The following is a 17,074-nucleotide window of genomic DNA, read 5'->3' as shown; positions in this document are numbered from 1 at the left end:
CAGTAAAGTTCCCTTCTAATAACTTCTGCTGTGGCTACTCTATAGGGGTTGGTTGGTTGGTTGGTTGGTTGGTTGGTTGTTTCCCACCTCCTTCTCTATCACAGAGCTGCTCCGTTGTAGCATTTGATGTTTGCAGTAATATAAAAGGTTCCTGCTCGGCATAGTTCATAGCTTCTCTGAGTTACTCTTGAGAGTCCCATGGACTGCAAGATCAAACCTATCCATTCTTAAGGAAATCAGCCCTGAGTGCTCACTGGAAGGACAGATTGTAAAGCTGAGACTCCAATACTTTGGCCACCTCATGAGAAGAGAAGACTCCCTGGAAAAGACCCTGATGTTGGGAAAGATGGAGGGCACAAGGAGAAGGGGACGACAGAGGACGAGATGGTTGGACAGTGTTCTTGAAGCTACCAGCATGAGTTTGACCAAACTGCGGGAGGCAGTGGAAGACAGGAGTGCCTGGCGTGCTCTGGTCCATGGGGTCACGAAGAGTCAGGCACGACTAAATGACTAAACAACAACAAAATGGTTTCTGCAATTGTTTGATCAAAACTTGTGAGATATGGTCTACTTTCCTTAGTGGTTGATCAACTGGGTGGAATTCAACATCACACTCTTACAAATGTTTCATCTCTCCAAGTTGATCAGCTTGTCAGGTGGAATGATTCCCTCTCCCCCCTGCAAACTGTCCTGGGGGGGGGTTCTCCCACCCCGCAAAGTCAATTTTGGAGGCACGGGAGGACAGAGGGGAGGAAGTGCCATTGTGCAAGTGGAAACTCTTGTGCACGACTTCCATTGGTGGGGCTTGTTAGGTGAATCCCACCCATTATTCCCCCCAAATTATTCCGCTTTCTCTTGGAAATGATTGTGTAATCTTCAACTGCTTACTGAGGAAAAGACCCCTAATCTTTTTCACAAGCTTTTTCATCCACTTGTTGCATGGACACCTATGACCTTGAGATCCTTTCTTGTTTAGTTGGCTATGTCCATACAGAATTGTTGGTCCAAAAGAGGCTGGAGAAACTCCCATATGTGGGAAAGTTACCTCATTTGGGACTTTTTAGTTTAGAGAAAAGGTACGTAAGAGGTGACATGGCAGAAGTGTATAAAATAATACATGGGAGGAGAAAGCAGATAGAGAAAAGTTTTTCTTCCTCACTAGAACTGGTGGATATCCAACGAAGCTGAATGTTGAAAGATTCAGGAAAGATAAAAGAAACTAGTTCTTCACCTCATAGTTAAACTATGGATTTTGCACTCACAAGACACAGTGCTGGCCATCAATTTGGATGGCTTTAAAAGATAACTGGACAAATTCACGGAGGTATAGGCTATCTATGGCTACTAACCACGATGGTTTTGGTCTAGCCCCACAGTCGGAGGCCAGTTGCTGGGAACTGCATAAGGAGTGAGTGCTGTTGTCCTCAGGCACTGCTTGTGGGCCTCCCATTGGCATCTGGTTGGCCACTGTGAAAACACGATGCTGGGAAGATGAGCCACTGCTCTGATCCAGCACGACTTTTCTTATGCTCTTAATAAAGAATTTTGGGGACAGATAACTGCTTTTCTCATTAATTGACTGTAATAAACTGATCACAAAACAGGCAGTTAAGCCTAACAATGAATGCTGACACAACAGAGCATGAAACACAATCACTAGATGATGGCAACTTAAGGCTGTTTTATATATACTGTATATATATATATATATATATACACACACACACACATCACTGTAGATTTTTATTCGTGTTTACAGGAAGGCACACGTTATGACAATTCACAAGACTTTGTATCAAGAGCACAAACTTACTTTTAAAAAACAATACAAAAAAGACAAACATTCATAAGACGCTTTCCCAGCTCCTCTATAACCCAATGGAAGTTTCTCTGCTTAATTTAATGGAATGTGAATTATAGTCTTGACCAGCTTTTGCACAGAGGTGTGTTCTTAGAATTTCAGTATATTCACCTAAAACAGGCCCCCTTTACCAGAAAAGTCATTACTGGGGGAAGGGAACACAGAAGAGGTAGCCCATTTAGTACCCTCCACAAGTTGGGGGCAACCCAGTCAAGTGGTACAAATAATAAAATTGTTATCAGTATCATTATTATTCCAACAGCCATCAGCCCTAACCAGCATGGCCAATAGTCAGGGATACTGGGAGTTGTCCAGCTACATCTGAAGGGCACATGCCAGGTATCCCTGGCACACAGGTCAATTATGTATTGCTACTAGACTTTAACCCACGTGGGTGGTGCTGTGGGTTAAACCACAGAGCCTAGGACTTGCAATCAGAAGGTCAGCAGTTCAAATCCCTGTAACGGGGTGAACTCCCGTTGCTCGGTCCCTGCTCCTGCCAACCTAGCAATTCGAAAGCACGTCAAAGTGCAAGTAGATAAATAGGTACCGCTCCGGTGGGAAGGTAAACGGCATTTCCGTGCGCTGCTCTGGTTTGCCAGAAGTGGCTTAGTCATGCTGGCCACATGACCAGGAAGCTGTACGCTGGCTCCCTCGGCCAATAAAGCGAGATGAGCGCCACAACCCCAGAGTCGGTCACAACTGGACCTAATGGTCAGGGGTCCCTTTACCTTTACCTTACTCTCTCCTCTGCCTATATAGTCCCATGGTGGATTTTATGATAATCCTTGAGTATGATGGGAGCTGGGCTTTTGACATATAGAGTATCATAAAACAGCTAGCATATTCAATAACACAAAAGCTGCCTGATTGTGTATATGAAACACTACAGGATGGTAGTTTAAAGTCATTGTAAGCTCTGCAGAGTAGATGATTGATGTTCTGGCTTAATGTGTCTTTTAGAATAATTATTAAATAAGGATTTCTGTTCTTTTCACCATCAGTGATGAAGGTCAGCAGCCTTTAATCTTGTTATAAGTGTTATCCTTTCAGTTCAGTGTTTCCAGAAAGACCAAAAACATAAATCACAAGAGAGTACAAATTTCATTTGCAAAACAAAAGAAACGAAGTTGGGTGGTGGGAGGAGATGGATGAATACCAAGTTACTGCTGTATGATGCATTTGTAGTCTTGTTTATGTTGCGATCTAAAGAGATGCCTGCCGCTCAGCCACTCTCATGGACACACTCCCAAGGAGAAAGGCTATTTATGGGCTGGCCAGATTTGTGGAGATTGGCAAATAAGAAAAAGACAAAGAACATGACAGGCATTTTAAAACACAGGTTGCAGTTCACCACTAAAACACATTCAGTTTTGCTACGCTGCATGGCCATTATTGGTTGACTCCATGACTTGTCCAGTCTCCAAGCACAGCTGCCTTTTCAACCAGATTGCCTTTCTCCAAAGAGCATAGTCTTATTATGTTCCAGGACAAGTGATATGGCATTCCTGTCCTAATGCCCAGTAGCACAGGGGAGTCCATCTCAACTGAGCAAATCATTGACACCATGTCTTTTGTAGATTAGCAGCACACTGAAAGTAAACAAGACATATCAGGTTGGTCACTCTGCAAACTTCAGGTTAGATTTCTAGAGAAAGAGAGAGAGAGACGGTGAATGAATGAGTATGCTTTGCATCTTCATGGGAGCCAACTCCTAGGGGCCAGGGGCCCTTTGCTCCCCAAATAAAATATTTGAGGAGGCCATGGCCACCCAAAGTTGATGGGCATTGCCATTCAAATTGTGTGCATGTGTATCATCTTGTCATCAATTATGCAGGGTGGGGCTTACCATACCCCCCCATGCCTCTCCCTTTCTCTCTGCTAAATCAGGGCTGAATCAGTAATGTTTGACAGGCTAGAATGAATTTAATCCCCTCAATAGAGAGACCAAGAGCTTACCCACACTTCCTCTCATCCCAGTGAGAGCCAGTGTGGTGTAGTGGTTAAGAGCAGTAGACTCGTAATCTGATGAACCGGGTTCGCGTCTCTGCTCCTCCACATGCAGCTGCTGGGTGACCTTGGGCTAGTCACACTTCTCTGAAGTCTCTCAGCCTCACTCACCTCACAGAGTGTTTGCTGTGGGGGAGGAGGGGAAAGGAGAATGTTAGCCGCTTTGAGACTGCTTTGGGTAGTGATAAAGTGGAATATCAAATCCAAACTCATCATCCCACTGCTTTCCCCCTAAGGAAAACCACTCTTTGGCACTCAATCAGAGCAAACAGTGCTTCATGTATTTACTTGGGTTGCCATTTGTTCCGATCTGTTACTAAAGAGCGGGTTTTCCCTTGGAAAGGAGCAGAGCAAGGTGGAAACCGCTTGAACTCATGCCTAGAAAGCACAAATCAAGCAGAAAACCATTCAGTCATGTGCTTTCTAGGCATGGCACAAGTGCGGACAAGCCCCACATGTACTGCCTTGACAGAGCAATTGAGGCGGCTGGGGCCACACGTCAGCAACTTCAGTCTCCCAAATACAGTGGTACCTCAGGTTAAGAACTTAATTCATTCTGGATGTCCGTTCTTAACCTGAAACTGTTCTTAACCTGAGGTACCACTTTAGCAAATGGACCCTCCCACTGCCGCTGCACCACTGCTGCACGATTTCTGTTCTCATCCTGAAGCAAAGTTCTTAACCCGAGGTACTATTTCTGGGTTAGCGGAGTCTGTAACCTGAAGCGTCCGTAACCCGAGGTACCACTGTACATATAATTAGTCTGAAACTGTTGACTGGTTCTCCAGCTCAGCTTTCAGAAATAAAGATTGCAATCCCTCTGTCACCCTTTTATCAAGTATAATACACCTGGCTTTCTTTAACCACCTCAACTATAAATACAATAGGGGAGGTAAAATGTGTACTATATAACATCAAGTATGATCCCGTGGATCCTTTACAGCCAGCCCCAAGGTAGCCATATGGGAATGGTTTGCAAAATCCCTCATTGAAATTGCTATTCCTTCAATTGTTGTTGTTTCCAGTAGCAAGAAGTGGATGATCAGAAAGTAAAAAAGAAACAAGAAGCCTTGAATAAGATATTATAATATTAGTATTGTTCTTTGAGGTGCCATCAGGATCCTGCTAGGCAACTTGGGCATGATCTAAAATTAAATTAATTAAATCAATTCACCAAAATTTATCTTGAGAAAATGGGAATTAGATCTGATAACTAGCTGGGTCCTTAACAACCCTCATGCTTTTCTAAATCTTGTCATCATATTCCATTTATTTGTCAGTTAGCCAAGTCCCCTTATCCCTTTTGTTTTTATCTCTTTTTCCTATATTTGATCAATATTGTTCTAGTAATTAGCAGCTGATAACAGCACATAGCATCTCCTAGGCAAAAGCATTAAAACTGAACAGTGAACTCAACTGAACCTTCCATTACCCAGAACAGCCCAGAAACATGGGGGCATCTATTCAGGTTGGCAGTCATTTTGCTTTTTACGGTCTAGTTGGCCATAAACCATCACAACTTATACTTTAGGTATCTTTTGATTCATTATTTCCACAATAAAGAACTGTGGTTAGGTCTGGTCAACAGCCTTGAAGGTCTGAAATAGCGACATATTTGGGGATTCCCTCAGATTTAAATACTTCATTTGCATCATTCATATGGCTACCTCTGGTCCAAAATTGGCCTACTGGCCTACTCAGTGCTATTTTTCTAGAAAAAGAGGTGCTGGAACTCAGCATGAACACCTCTTAGAATGGCAATGGCACCCACCTGAAAGGTGCCAGAACTGAGTTCCAGTTGAAAAAAAAAGCCCTGGGCCTACTTAACTGTCTATATTACTTATGATTGCTTGGGTCCAGCCAAACAAAGCTCTGTTATGTTTTTAAGAGGTACCCTATGATGTTGTATCACTTTCCATTTTAGAGATTTCTCAGTGAATTGCTGGAGGCCAGTCAGTGAATCCATTGCAGAGCTGGCATTGAAAACCAGGTTTTCCACATTCAAGGTTACGAGCCTGTTCACTGGTCAACAGTGTATCTCTGCTCATATATGTGTTACGTTACCCTAGATGCACCAGACAGGTTTTGGATGCACTATAGCAGGAGTGCACAAGAGGGCCAGATTTGATGAAATGAACATGCGTGAGGGCCGACCAAGGTTGTTGTTTTTTAGGATTTTATCCTAGGACATATACTACCACAGGGACCAGATTGAATCGACCCCTGAAACCACAGGGACCAGATTGAATCGACCCCTGAAACGATAGGAATCACACATTTAGGAAAGCACGATATTTCTTACAATGTTATCTAGATAACATTTGCACCTCAATAATTACATGCCAAACCCAAGTGCAGCTATCGTCACCAGGTCTCAAACTTTATGGAAGAAATGGGTCACCCAATCCTCTCTTGATAGCTGGTGCTGAAAATTGTGGTGGGATGCACAGGGAAAATTTGGGAAGAATTGGGTAACTGATTTCTTCTATAAGGCTTGACACTTGATGAGAGCTGCTGAGTTACTTACAAATTACCAAGGTGCAAATTGTGATTGTCAGAATGCAGCCACTGAGCTCATTATCCAAACTTGCCTACAAGCTTCCTTACACAAGATTAACAGTCCAGTCATAACTTTCAAAGATTAAGAGTGGTCAAGAGCCATTTGCAGCATACAGATGAAACCACTTAACCATGCATGCAATTTTTTCTCTCCCAAACAACTGTTAGCCTCCGACCTGTTACGTCTGCTCCTCTCCAAACTGCAGACAGACGCAAGAAATCCCTACACACCCTCTGAAAATTATCTCGATTCAAATCCACAGACTCTGCAGTTCTGAGCTTCTTTACAAGGGCACCCACGAAACAAAAAAAACACAGCAACAACAGTCAGAGACATGAAGAACTTCTGAAATACAAATAAAAAAAATAAAAAATCAGATGTTCTTTGGGCCTCACTTGTGTTGGTGCAGCTTTTTGTGGGTGGGCTATAATGATTCTGTAGTGAAGTGGAAAGAAGTTCAGAGGCTGAACCCTTTAGCCAAGCTCAAAGTTAATCATGTCTAATAGTGACAGGAAGCTGTAATCTTTTCAACTTTTCTAATGAGAAAAGCAGTATAGCAGAGTGCTTCCATATTTGATGAAAACTCTTCTAAGTTTGGCACTGGTGTGCTCATCTCCTGGCTATGAGCAAGGTCACAGCTGTACAGCAGGAATGATTAACCACCAGGTCAGGGATCTGATCTAGCCACCCCCAAGCATTTTTTCCCCTTTTCTCCTGCCAAGACCCCATCAATTTTGGTGGCAGCATCAAAGACTGAAATATAAAAGATACTAGAGTGGGCAGGGGCCCACTGTGATGATAGAGATACATATTAGCCCTCCCCAGTCATCACTACATGGAGAGGAAATAATGCTCAAAGGGGATCTTGTCTACCTTCATGTGTGTTCTGTGTGGTGGATGTTCACGCAAGAGGTGCGCATGAGAGTGCGCATGAGGCCCCACCACTGTATGCAGCCACCTGCAGCTCAGGGTTGGCTAAGGATCACATATGCTAGCCGTCCGTGCTATACTGGATTAAGGAAATGAATGATAAGATGGCATGCGTGCTGTGACAGGAAAGCTAAACAGATAAACAGAGGAACATGCAAGCGACCCATTTTGACCTATGCTATCATGAAGTGCACCTCTGGGTCAAGCCAATGCAGAAAGTAGTCACATCATTGAAGTATTGCATGTATGGATGATGCCACAAAAACGAAACAGTTAAAACTAGGAATGGATGGAAAACAGAACAAAAGAGATGAGGAATTGTTAGGTTTTTAATTGGTGAGCAGTATGATTTAGAGAATGCAGCAATGGAAACATTTAGTCAATGCAATCTACTTTTGAGTGTTTAAAACACCTCACATACATTACTTATGTAGTCTGTTCAGAATTTACCCTGCCACTTTCCCAGCTGTTATGTCAAATAGTTTTCTCAGGTCAATCACTTTACTTAAATTGTGACTTGATTCAGAATTATCTTTGCCAAGAGATTTGCTAAGCCAGAAAAGAGATAAGTTACAAAAGCCAATTTAAATGATGTAACTAAAGAATGGCTCTAGCATACCGATGGAACTGGTATACAGATTTCTACTGCTGTCGGTAAACTTAAAAAACAAATTGCACAGCAACTTTTTTTTTTTTAGGTAGGATGCTACTTGCCCCATTTCACAGGTAGGAAACTGACATGAGGAAGCAAGTTCTGCTGTGACGGCCGATGGTTCCACCAACAACTTGACTTGGGAGAGCATGTAGCATGCCTTTGAAGGATCAGCCTTCACCATATCTAAGCACTGCTCAGCAAGGGTGCCAACTCAAATAAAATAGGGGGGGGGAGGTAAGCCCCACCCCACATAATTGATCACATGACGTGCTGCAAGCACACTATTTGAATGGCAATGCCCATCAACTTTGGGGGGGCAGCCCCCTCAAATATTTTATTGGGGCGCAAAGCCCCCTCAGCCCCAAGGAGTTGGCTCCTATGCCACTATGTCAGTAACCCACTGCAGATGTTGCTGTACTCCAACTCCCATCAGCTTATGCCAGTACAGTGGTACCTCGGGTTAAGAACTTAATTCGTTCTGGAGGTCTGTTCTTAACCTGCTCTACCACTTTAGCTAATGGGGCCTCCCACTGCGCAATTTCTGTTCTCATCCTGAAGCAAAGGAACTATTTCTGGGTTAGCTGAGTCTGTAACCTGAAGCATCTGTAACCCGAGGTACCACTGTATAGCCAATGTGCATGGACGATGGGAGCCGGGAGTCAGGCTTAGCCGCAGGCCCACAGAATTGTGGAGTTGGAAGGGACCCTGAGGGTCATCTAGTCCAACCCCCTGCAGTGCAGGAATCTAGGGCTCAAAGCCACGACCCTGAGACTAAAAATCCCATGCTCTGCGGACTGAGCTATCATTTGCCATTTAGGTCCTGCTTTAAAATTTAAATAAATAGATGAAACCCACCTGTGTCTTGGCTCCGTATCTCCCCACCGGTGGGATGGAGGGGGGGTGGATACCAGGCGGTGGCGTCTGGCCTGAGCGGTCCTCGGCAGCGCCCCCTAGAGCCGGAGCGGCGCAGCGGCCCTTTCCCCCCTGCGCTGGGCTCCCTTCAAAGGGCTTGCTCTCGGAAGAAGCCCCAGGGCTCACGCAAGGAGTGTCTCCCGGGCTGGCCGCCCGCCGTGCTGGCCACAGAGTTCTTGAGCTGCTTGATGACCCCGAAGAGCAGCAGGAAGAGCAGGAAGAGCAAGAGGAAGAAAAGCGCCAGGTAGAGGAGCAAGTTGAATTCCCACTCCATGCTGCTGCTGCTCCTCGCCTACAGGTTCCCATCAGTCACTAACTGCCCTGCTCCGGATTCCGGGGAGGCGGCGTGTGTGTCTGTGTTTGTTTGTGTGTTTTGGTGGCGGGATCGGGACATTCAGCCGCCCTGGCAAGCGCCGTCGCCTTGCTGATCCGCTGCTCCTGGCCACATCATGTCCCTTGGCAAGGTCGGGACCGTCCGAAGAAGAATCCGGTCTGGGTCCGGGGACAGCGGCGGCTGCTGGAAAGGGAATTCCCCCGGGAGAGAGCGTTAGAGCGGCCGGTTTCCACCGCCGCCCCGACAGCAGCAGCCAAAGCAAGCAGGCGAACGAGGAACATCAGACTTGGAGGCGAGAGGAATCTTGGAGTCTCCAAAACGGTGGCGCGAAGAAGAGCTGGCCGGGGAAGAGGGAGGGAAGGAGGGGAGCAGGGCGACCTCTAGGAAAGGAGGGAGGGAGGGAGGGAAGCTGTTTCCTGAATGAAGTGCAAAGGAACAAAAGGCCTGCGCCCCGGGAACTAACAGAGCCAAGGGAGGGTGACGATTTCTGCCTCCGAATGAGGCCGTTTCAATTAGAGGGAGAAAAGAAATCATCGCGCCATTGTTGTCCCTGGCCTGGTCTGCGGCGAAGGTGGCGCTGAAGTTTTTGCCCACCGGATAAACTCGTCTGGGGGGGAAAGAAAAGTCATCCCAACATATACAGCTGCAGAGCTCGCGTTGCATAGCGCTGCAAGGGGAGGAACAGGGTGGGCGTCCTTGAGATCAGGCAGCACACTTCTCATGACCTTTTGGGAATCTTGCAGCCCAGGGCTGTTCATGGGCGTAGTCGGGGGGGGGCAGGTGCCCTCCAATCAAGTAAATGAATAATAATACTTAACTAACTTACCAATTAAGGGACACGGGTGGCGCTGTGCCCCTATTTGGACAGGGATAGCCTAACATCTGGCAGTCTCTAGGTTAGGGCAGTAACTGGAAAGTGTGGGAAAACACCTGATTCAATGTTGTCTAGCTCCTCTGCAAACAAATGAAAATGAATGCACAATTAAAAAAATGTCACATAGGACACTTTCACCACAAAGGGTAAGGCCAGATTTAAACATCATGCAGGGGTCCCATATGCTCGGCAGCACATATTCTCTGAATCACTAACATCTGTGCCTACAGCATTAGCGTGGCAGGGATCTGTGGTCCAGGAGTCCATCACTCTGGTGCTAATTTGACAATGACAATGTTTTATTACATTTATATACCACACATTCTTCCAAGGAGCTCCAGTTGGAGTACATGGTTCTCCCCTCCCCATTTTATCCTCGCAACAACCCTGTGATGTAAGTTAAGCTGAAAGTCAGTGACTCACCCAAAGTCACCCAGTGAGCTTCATGGCTGAATGAGGAGTCGGACCCTGGTCTCCCAAGTCATAGTCCAGCACTCTTATTACTCCACACTGTTGCATGACTCAGCAACACAATTTGTGTGCTACTGAACTCTGCATTGTAAGAACATTAGAAGGATCAGGCCAATAGGCCATTCAGTTCAGAATCCTGTTTCACACGGTGGTCTATTAGGTGTCCCTGGGAAGCCCCCAATCATGGTCTATTAGGTGTCCCTGGGAAGCCCCCAATCATGTCCCTGGGAAGCCCCCAATCTGTTAGTGCAAATGGGGCAATGCCCCATCAACCTCAGTCTGCCCTCAACAGCCTCTGCCTGCTTACTTACAACCAGTCCAGTGGCTGGCCTTGGCTGTCAGCTTCCCCCTCCTTAGTCTGAGTTGATTGGCAGGATGATAGATTGGGATAAAACTAGAATGAATTAGCTTTGCTTGTCATTGATTCTGGCAGTTGCTGCTGTTAGCTCCACCTACCACTGACATCCTCGCTTTCTGCCCCACCATTCCCAAGGGGCACCAAACACCACTGTCTAGAACTAAGGTACGTATATATTGTATTCATATATGTTTAATGTTTCAGGTCATCAAAGTGCATCTGCAGACTTGGCTTCAGCTGTGTGTGTGTTTTCACCTGCAACATTCAGATAACCGGCAGAGGGCCTTCTCGGTAGTGGTGCCCGCCCTGTGGAATGCCCTCCCATCAGATATCAAGGAAATAAACAACTACCTGGCTGTTCGAAAACATCTGAAGGCAGCCCTGTTTAGGAAAGTTTTTAATGTTTGATGTATTTATCATGTTTTTAATATTCTATTGGGAGCCGCCCAGAGTGGCTGGGGAAACCCAGCCAGATGGGTGGGATATAAATATATTATTATTATTATTATTATTATTATTATTATTACTACTACTACTACTACACTTCTTCAGGTGTGGCATTGTTTTTGCTCTCCCTGAAGCTAAACCTCTCAGTGGTGTTAATACTTGTTCCTTTTCACCTAGTAATTTGCGCTTTAGGAAGCTGTGCCTCTTAAGATCCTGCAGTGGAAGTAACATAGCTAAGGCAAGGTGAGAAAGGGACTATGAAGCCTCTTGCATTCTACTTCCCTTCCTTTATATATTCCTTTATATATTCTCTGTTCCCGATGCTGACCTGCACAACCCACCATTCTCTCCCCCAGGTGGCTCTCCAGCAAAACTAGCTCTTGCTGAGAGCTGTAAGTCAGGGAATGCACGAACACAATAGATGATACAAGTAAAAATGGCTTCTTAACCAGAGCCTGAGGACAACAAAACATATCAGCTAAGCCTGCCTAAATGAAAACATGCTCAGTTAATGAACAGTTTAATGGCTTGATCGTAAAACATGAATGGATAGTTTGATCAATAAAGACAACACAGTCTCAGCTGTGCCCATTTCCAAAAGGAAACACAGACCCTGGGTAAGCATGCCTGGAACCCCTGTGATCTTGCATCGCTCAGAGATTGGGCTGGCATGTAACAATATCAATTTCAAGGCAGGGTGCCATCCAGCCCCTTTTTGAATACTGTACTGGGAACTTAAAATAGACCATGTAGGCCATCCCATTTCCCATGTGGAGACAGAAAAGAGTAGTGCTGAGGCAACTGTTATTAAGGAGTTTTCAGGAGACATTAACCATAGAGCTAGACAAGTTCTGAATCCTAACTGAATTTATTCAGCTTAAAAATCAATAGTGCAGTAGGTGCCAGTAACTCATTGACTTTCCTGTGCAAACAGATCATCCTTGCTGTATCAGAGTGATAAGCTGTATCTTAATTCAGTTCACTAAATAAATGGAAGCAATTTCACTTGTCTGATTATCTCTTTTTCCTTGAAAAAGCAGCTGCTCGTTCTGACTTTATAATCAATATGTATGAAAGAGTTATATGAACATATAGATTCAGCTTTAAACTGAAAGTTTTTCACAGTCATCAGCAACAGTTGGCAGTCATATGAACATTTTTCAATGACCACAGTGAATATTTCTTCCCCCATGTCTGTTTTCCTGCAGGAGGCCATCCAGAAACTCTTACTGGTGTACAAGTTGTCTAGTGACAGGTCTGGTCCTCACAGAATAATGACAATACTTTTACTTAGTCTTTTATTTTCACGTAGCATGCTATGTCAGTCTGTATTGTGCATATATTTCCTGCAGCATGGAATGGTAAGTAACTAACCAGTATGGAAGATGTGATAATAAGGAAACCAGTAGCAGAATAAAACAAATATTTTATTAAATTCCTTCCAGTAGCACCTTAGAGACCAACTAGGTTTATTATTGGTATGAGCTTTCGTGTGCATGCACACCAATAACAAACTTAGTTGGTCTCTAAGGTGCTACTGGAAGGAATTTTGTTTCAACTACAGCAGACCAACACGGCTACCTACCTGTAACTAGATTTTTTATTAGCTCAGAAAATCAAAGGTGCTGGAGCCAGGTGAAAATAGTATTTTCTTTAACTATTCCATTTACCCGATAAAACATTAATTTAGCCATGGATGTGCACCTGGTGGTTCAGGAATGGTTATCATTTTCTTCTTAGTCATCTTGTGCAATACCTTAGATGCCAGCAACTTAATTCCAACATTATTTGTCAGGTATTGTAACAAATCTCTTCACTGCATTTCCAGTTTCAAACATTTCCCACCTGCATTCAAAACAATGACGACCATAACAGCCATAGAATTATTTGGTGGCAACTCCGGTTAGGTCCAATGAGATTTACTTTCAAGTAAGTATATTTAGGATTGCAGGCAATGCTTAATTTCTCGCTTAAAACTTGTTGGAACATTTAAGAAGATGCTATTTATACATATCAAATCAAAAGGATACAGGTAGGATGGAAAAGTAGAAGCAGAAGATATAAATAGAAAGACTTATAGCACAATCCTGTACATGTCTACTCATAAGTAAATCCCAGTGTGTGAAATTGGGCCTGCTCCCAGGTAAGTGAAGACTGTAGCCTGAAAAATATAACACCTGCACTGTGAGCTAATGGATGAGGCTTTACAACTAAGGCAGAATCTTATGCAGGTTTCCTTGGAAGAAAGTCCCACTATGGTACACAGGATTTCAATTTATAATGTCTCCAGGGGTGAAAATCAAATGGACAGTTATCAGGGAGATAGTTCCACAGTGAGTCATACTGAGTAAAGCCACATAGGATTGGACTACATATATATCCTTGTGGTGGGGGTCTTGTCTTCTGAGCAGCCCAGAACCCACATACACACTGTCCAGGCCTGTGTCCTCGAAAGGTCACTTTGGTGCTGCTAACACAGCAGTTTGAATTTACCCCTGGAGGTGCACTCCACTGTCTCCCAAGACAGATGCCAACAATTAGGGGCAAGCATTATCTTTTAACTCTTGCCTTTCTTCTTCTGCTTGTACTTTCACACGCTACATGTGTACATTTGGTTCAATAGGCATGGATCACCTCCTATTGAATGTCCCAAGGAGCATTACCCAAGAAAGACATGTGCTACATGCAAGAATTACATATGCAGCTTCAAATGTCACAAACAAGAAGCAGATAGCCTCAAGCTCAACCATCCTTCTCTGAAAGGGCTAAATGAGCACCTGTATGCTACAGCAGTTGAGCGCTATGCATATTTCAGTGCTCCTCACCAAATAACCCTAGCAATGTATTAGGAAAGATCTTGAATCTTGTCATACTTTTGTACCACACTTCACTGCTACATGCATTTAGTAATCAGCTTCCTGTTGACACTTATTAAGGAAATGCTCCTGGAATTTCTGATCACAGCAGGCATTTCTTTGAAAAGACTTGATAGATACTATCACACATCAAAAGGAGCAATCCCACATTCATCTCATAGAGGGATCCCTGGTGCGATTTTGTAGAAACACAGCAGCAAGAAATGCAGCATTGAAATTGGCTCCTATCTAGGTAGTGTACATCTGCCAGCAATCAAAGACCTTTGTTAGCATCCATCACCTGTTCAGAAGGAACAGGCGGGCTGAATCCAGTATTCCTGCCAGTGTTAACAGCCAAACATTAGCATAGTTTGCAATCCAGCGCCAGATACACACACACCAGAATGCTGGAGATCCTGTGCATAGCACCCTTTTCTATATGCAGTTCCTTTCCTAATATTACATTTCAAATAGAGTATAACTATAGACCAGCCACCAATGCCACTTTCTTGGCCAAGGTGGTGCAAAGGGTGGTTGCAAAGCAACTGCAAATGTTCCTGGATGAGACTAATTAACTTGATGCACTACAGTCTGGGTTCAGAGCTGAAGCAGCCTTGGTTGCCCTGGTAGATTACCTTTAGCATAAGAGACAGGGACAATGTGAGCCTAGAGGTTTTTATACAGTTGACCATAGTATCCTCTTGAAGCACTCAATGGGATAGTTTATCGGAGGCACTGTGTTCTCATGGTTCTCTGCACTGGGCAAGTGCAACTTGTGCTATGGACTTCCACACAGAATTTTCCTCTTCCCAGTGCTATATGAGGCCATTGGGAGAAGTCATTAGTTCTGGAACAAGATATCACCAATAGGCTGATGATATACAGCTCTACTTCTCCATGACATCTATAACAGGCTGTGAAAGCTGTTGATCCATGTATGAATGCAATAGTGGACTGGATGAGGACCAATAAACTGTGCTTGAATCCTGGGAAGACAGAGGTTCTTTGGGTTTCCAAGCTTGGGAGATAGGCAAGTTATCCTTTCTTGCTGGTGTTGCACTCCCTCTGAAGGAACACGAGGGTTACTCCTGAATATGTATATCTTTGTCACTAGAGGCCCAAGTGTCATCTATGGCTAGGAGTGCCTTTTACCAGCTTTGTCTGGTTTCCCAGCTACAGTCATTCCTGGACAAGGATAGCCTTACCACTGTAGTGCATCTGTTGGTAACTATTATATTCTATGCAGGGATCTGCAGATGCTCTTAACAGGCTACTGGTAGACTGTGAAAAGAAGCTGACATGTTTTTTCTTGGTATATCATATCCAGAGAGTCGTAAGCAAAACAACCATTTGAAATGTTAAATTTGCTCATTACAAGGGTCATCACCCAAATATATAACAATGAATGTAGAATTAACTGTAATACTGACTTTCTTCTGCCAACCTATTCAAATTGTAAAACAATTTGGAATAAAGCATGGATATATACCACCCAAGTACTGCCTCCACATAAATGACCTTTAATTCAATGGAGTTTCTACAGGAACATCACTTACTAGACTGCTTCTTAGGACTTACCTCCATTCTGTATAGCACTTAAAACTCTGAATTAGTTAAATGACTGTTAAAACAATAAACAACCCAGTAACTATTGTCTAGATGTTTATGCTTACAGAATGCTAGAATGATGTTGGACTGAAATTAAATGGTTACCAGCTGTAATGTAAAGGTTGAGTAATAAGCTAAAATAATTTACATTAAGTTACAATAAGGATTTGCTGAAATAAGATCTGAACTGGAATACAAAAGGGGGAGGTGAGAGGAGGTCCGAGATATAAGGTAATGGAAATAAGTGATGGGAATTATATTTGTTTTGTTTTGTTTTTTAATTGTGTATTTTTGGTATTTTTTTTTCTCTGTGTACTACTTGTTTTTTGTGGTTTTTATGTTTGTATTAAATTGGAAACTTGAATAAATATTTTTTTAAAAAAATAGATGTTTATGCTTACAATATTTATTTATTTATTTAGATTTACACTCTGCATTTAATCAAAATATTCTCAAGGATAGTTGATGGGCTTGAAATTAAAGCATATGTCATAGTAAATTGTTGGTCTTTAAGGTGCCACAATACATCACTTGTTTTAATTTATGCTGCAATCTTAGACACACTAACTTGAGAGTTAGTCCCATTGAACTCAGCCAGGCTTCTGAGTAGACCTGTATATGATTGCAATAATAGGCAACCCTGTAATACAAGCAAGCTGTTACAAAAATTAAGAACAGCAAGGGGGGGGTCTTTACTGTACAGTACAGTTTCTTTCTATTGTTAGAAGAATTAGTTTCTACCTCTGAAAACCTATATTCTACCTACAATAAGAAACAATTGCTTCCAGATGTGGGCAATTAAGTTAGCATCCAATTATTGCTGCTCTGCCGCAAGATGGAAATACAATTAACTCCACTTTCAGACTTCTAAAACTCTGTAGCCAAGGGAGAAGTTCCCCTTTCCTTAGTTTCAGATGTGGAAGAGGAGTGTTACAGGGTCCAGAGTTTCTGTGGGGGCAGGGGAAGCATTAAATCAGAGGTGGGGAACTCCAGTCTGTGGGCCTAATTAGGCCCAGATCCTAATTTGACCTGAAAAGCATTTCTCCACAAATCACACCCACTTGTCCACTGAGGAACAGGTGGAAATGCAGTTACCAATGCACAAGAGCCCTGATGCACCAGTGACCAGCTGATCACTGGTGGTTCAAAGCATTGTGCAGGGCTATTTGCAAGCCCTGCCTGTTGCTGTGAAGTTCTGA

At 43.7% G+C, this 17,074-nt stretch overlaps 1 protein-coding gene and 1 long non-coding RNA gene across 2 annotated transcripts in view; one reads left to right on the top strand and one right to left on the bottom strand.

The window, feature by feature from the left end:
- The window catches only part of LOC309350508, a 155,634-nt gene extending 138,997 nt beyond the window's left edge, over window positions 1-16,637 (top strand). The window contains exon 2 of the long non-coding RNA XR_014160449.1: window positions 16,584-16,637. This is a non-coding gene — a long non-coding RNA (uncharacterized lncRNA). The remainder of the gene's footprint in view (window positions 1-16,583) is intronic.
- SMIM43 (small integral membrane protein 43) lies at window positions 1,738-10,089 on the bottom strand. Its single transcript, XM_081877452.1, has 4 exons — window positions 8,872-10,089; window positions 3,821-3,997; window positions 2,593-3,453; window positions 1,738-2,235 (listed from the first exon to the last, which is right to left on the bottom strand). The coding sequence occupies exon 1, from the start codon at window positions 9,200-9,202 to the stop codon at window positions 9,017-9,019; it is 186 nt and encodes a 61-aa protein (XP_081733578.1). The 5' UTR covers window positions 9,203-10,089; the 3' UTR covers window positions 1,738-2,235; window positions 2,593-3,453; window positions 3,821-3,997; window positions 8,872-9,016.
- Window positions 16,638-17,074: the final 437 nt, after the last annotated feature.

Source organism: Podarcis erhardii, assembly GCF_964252035.2.
Source record: "Podarcis erhardii genome assembly, chromosome: 9".
NCBI lineage: Eukaryota > Metazoa > Chordata > Lepidosauria > Squamata > Lacertidae > Podarcis > Podarcis erhardii.
This window is presented reverse-complemented; position numbering and strand designations above follow the sequence as displayed.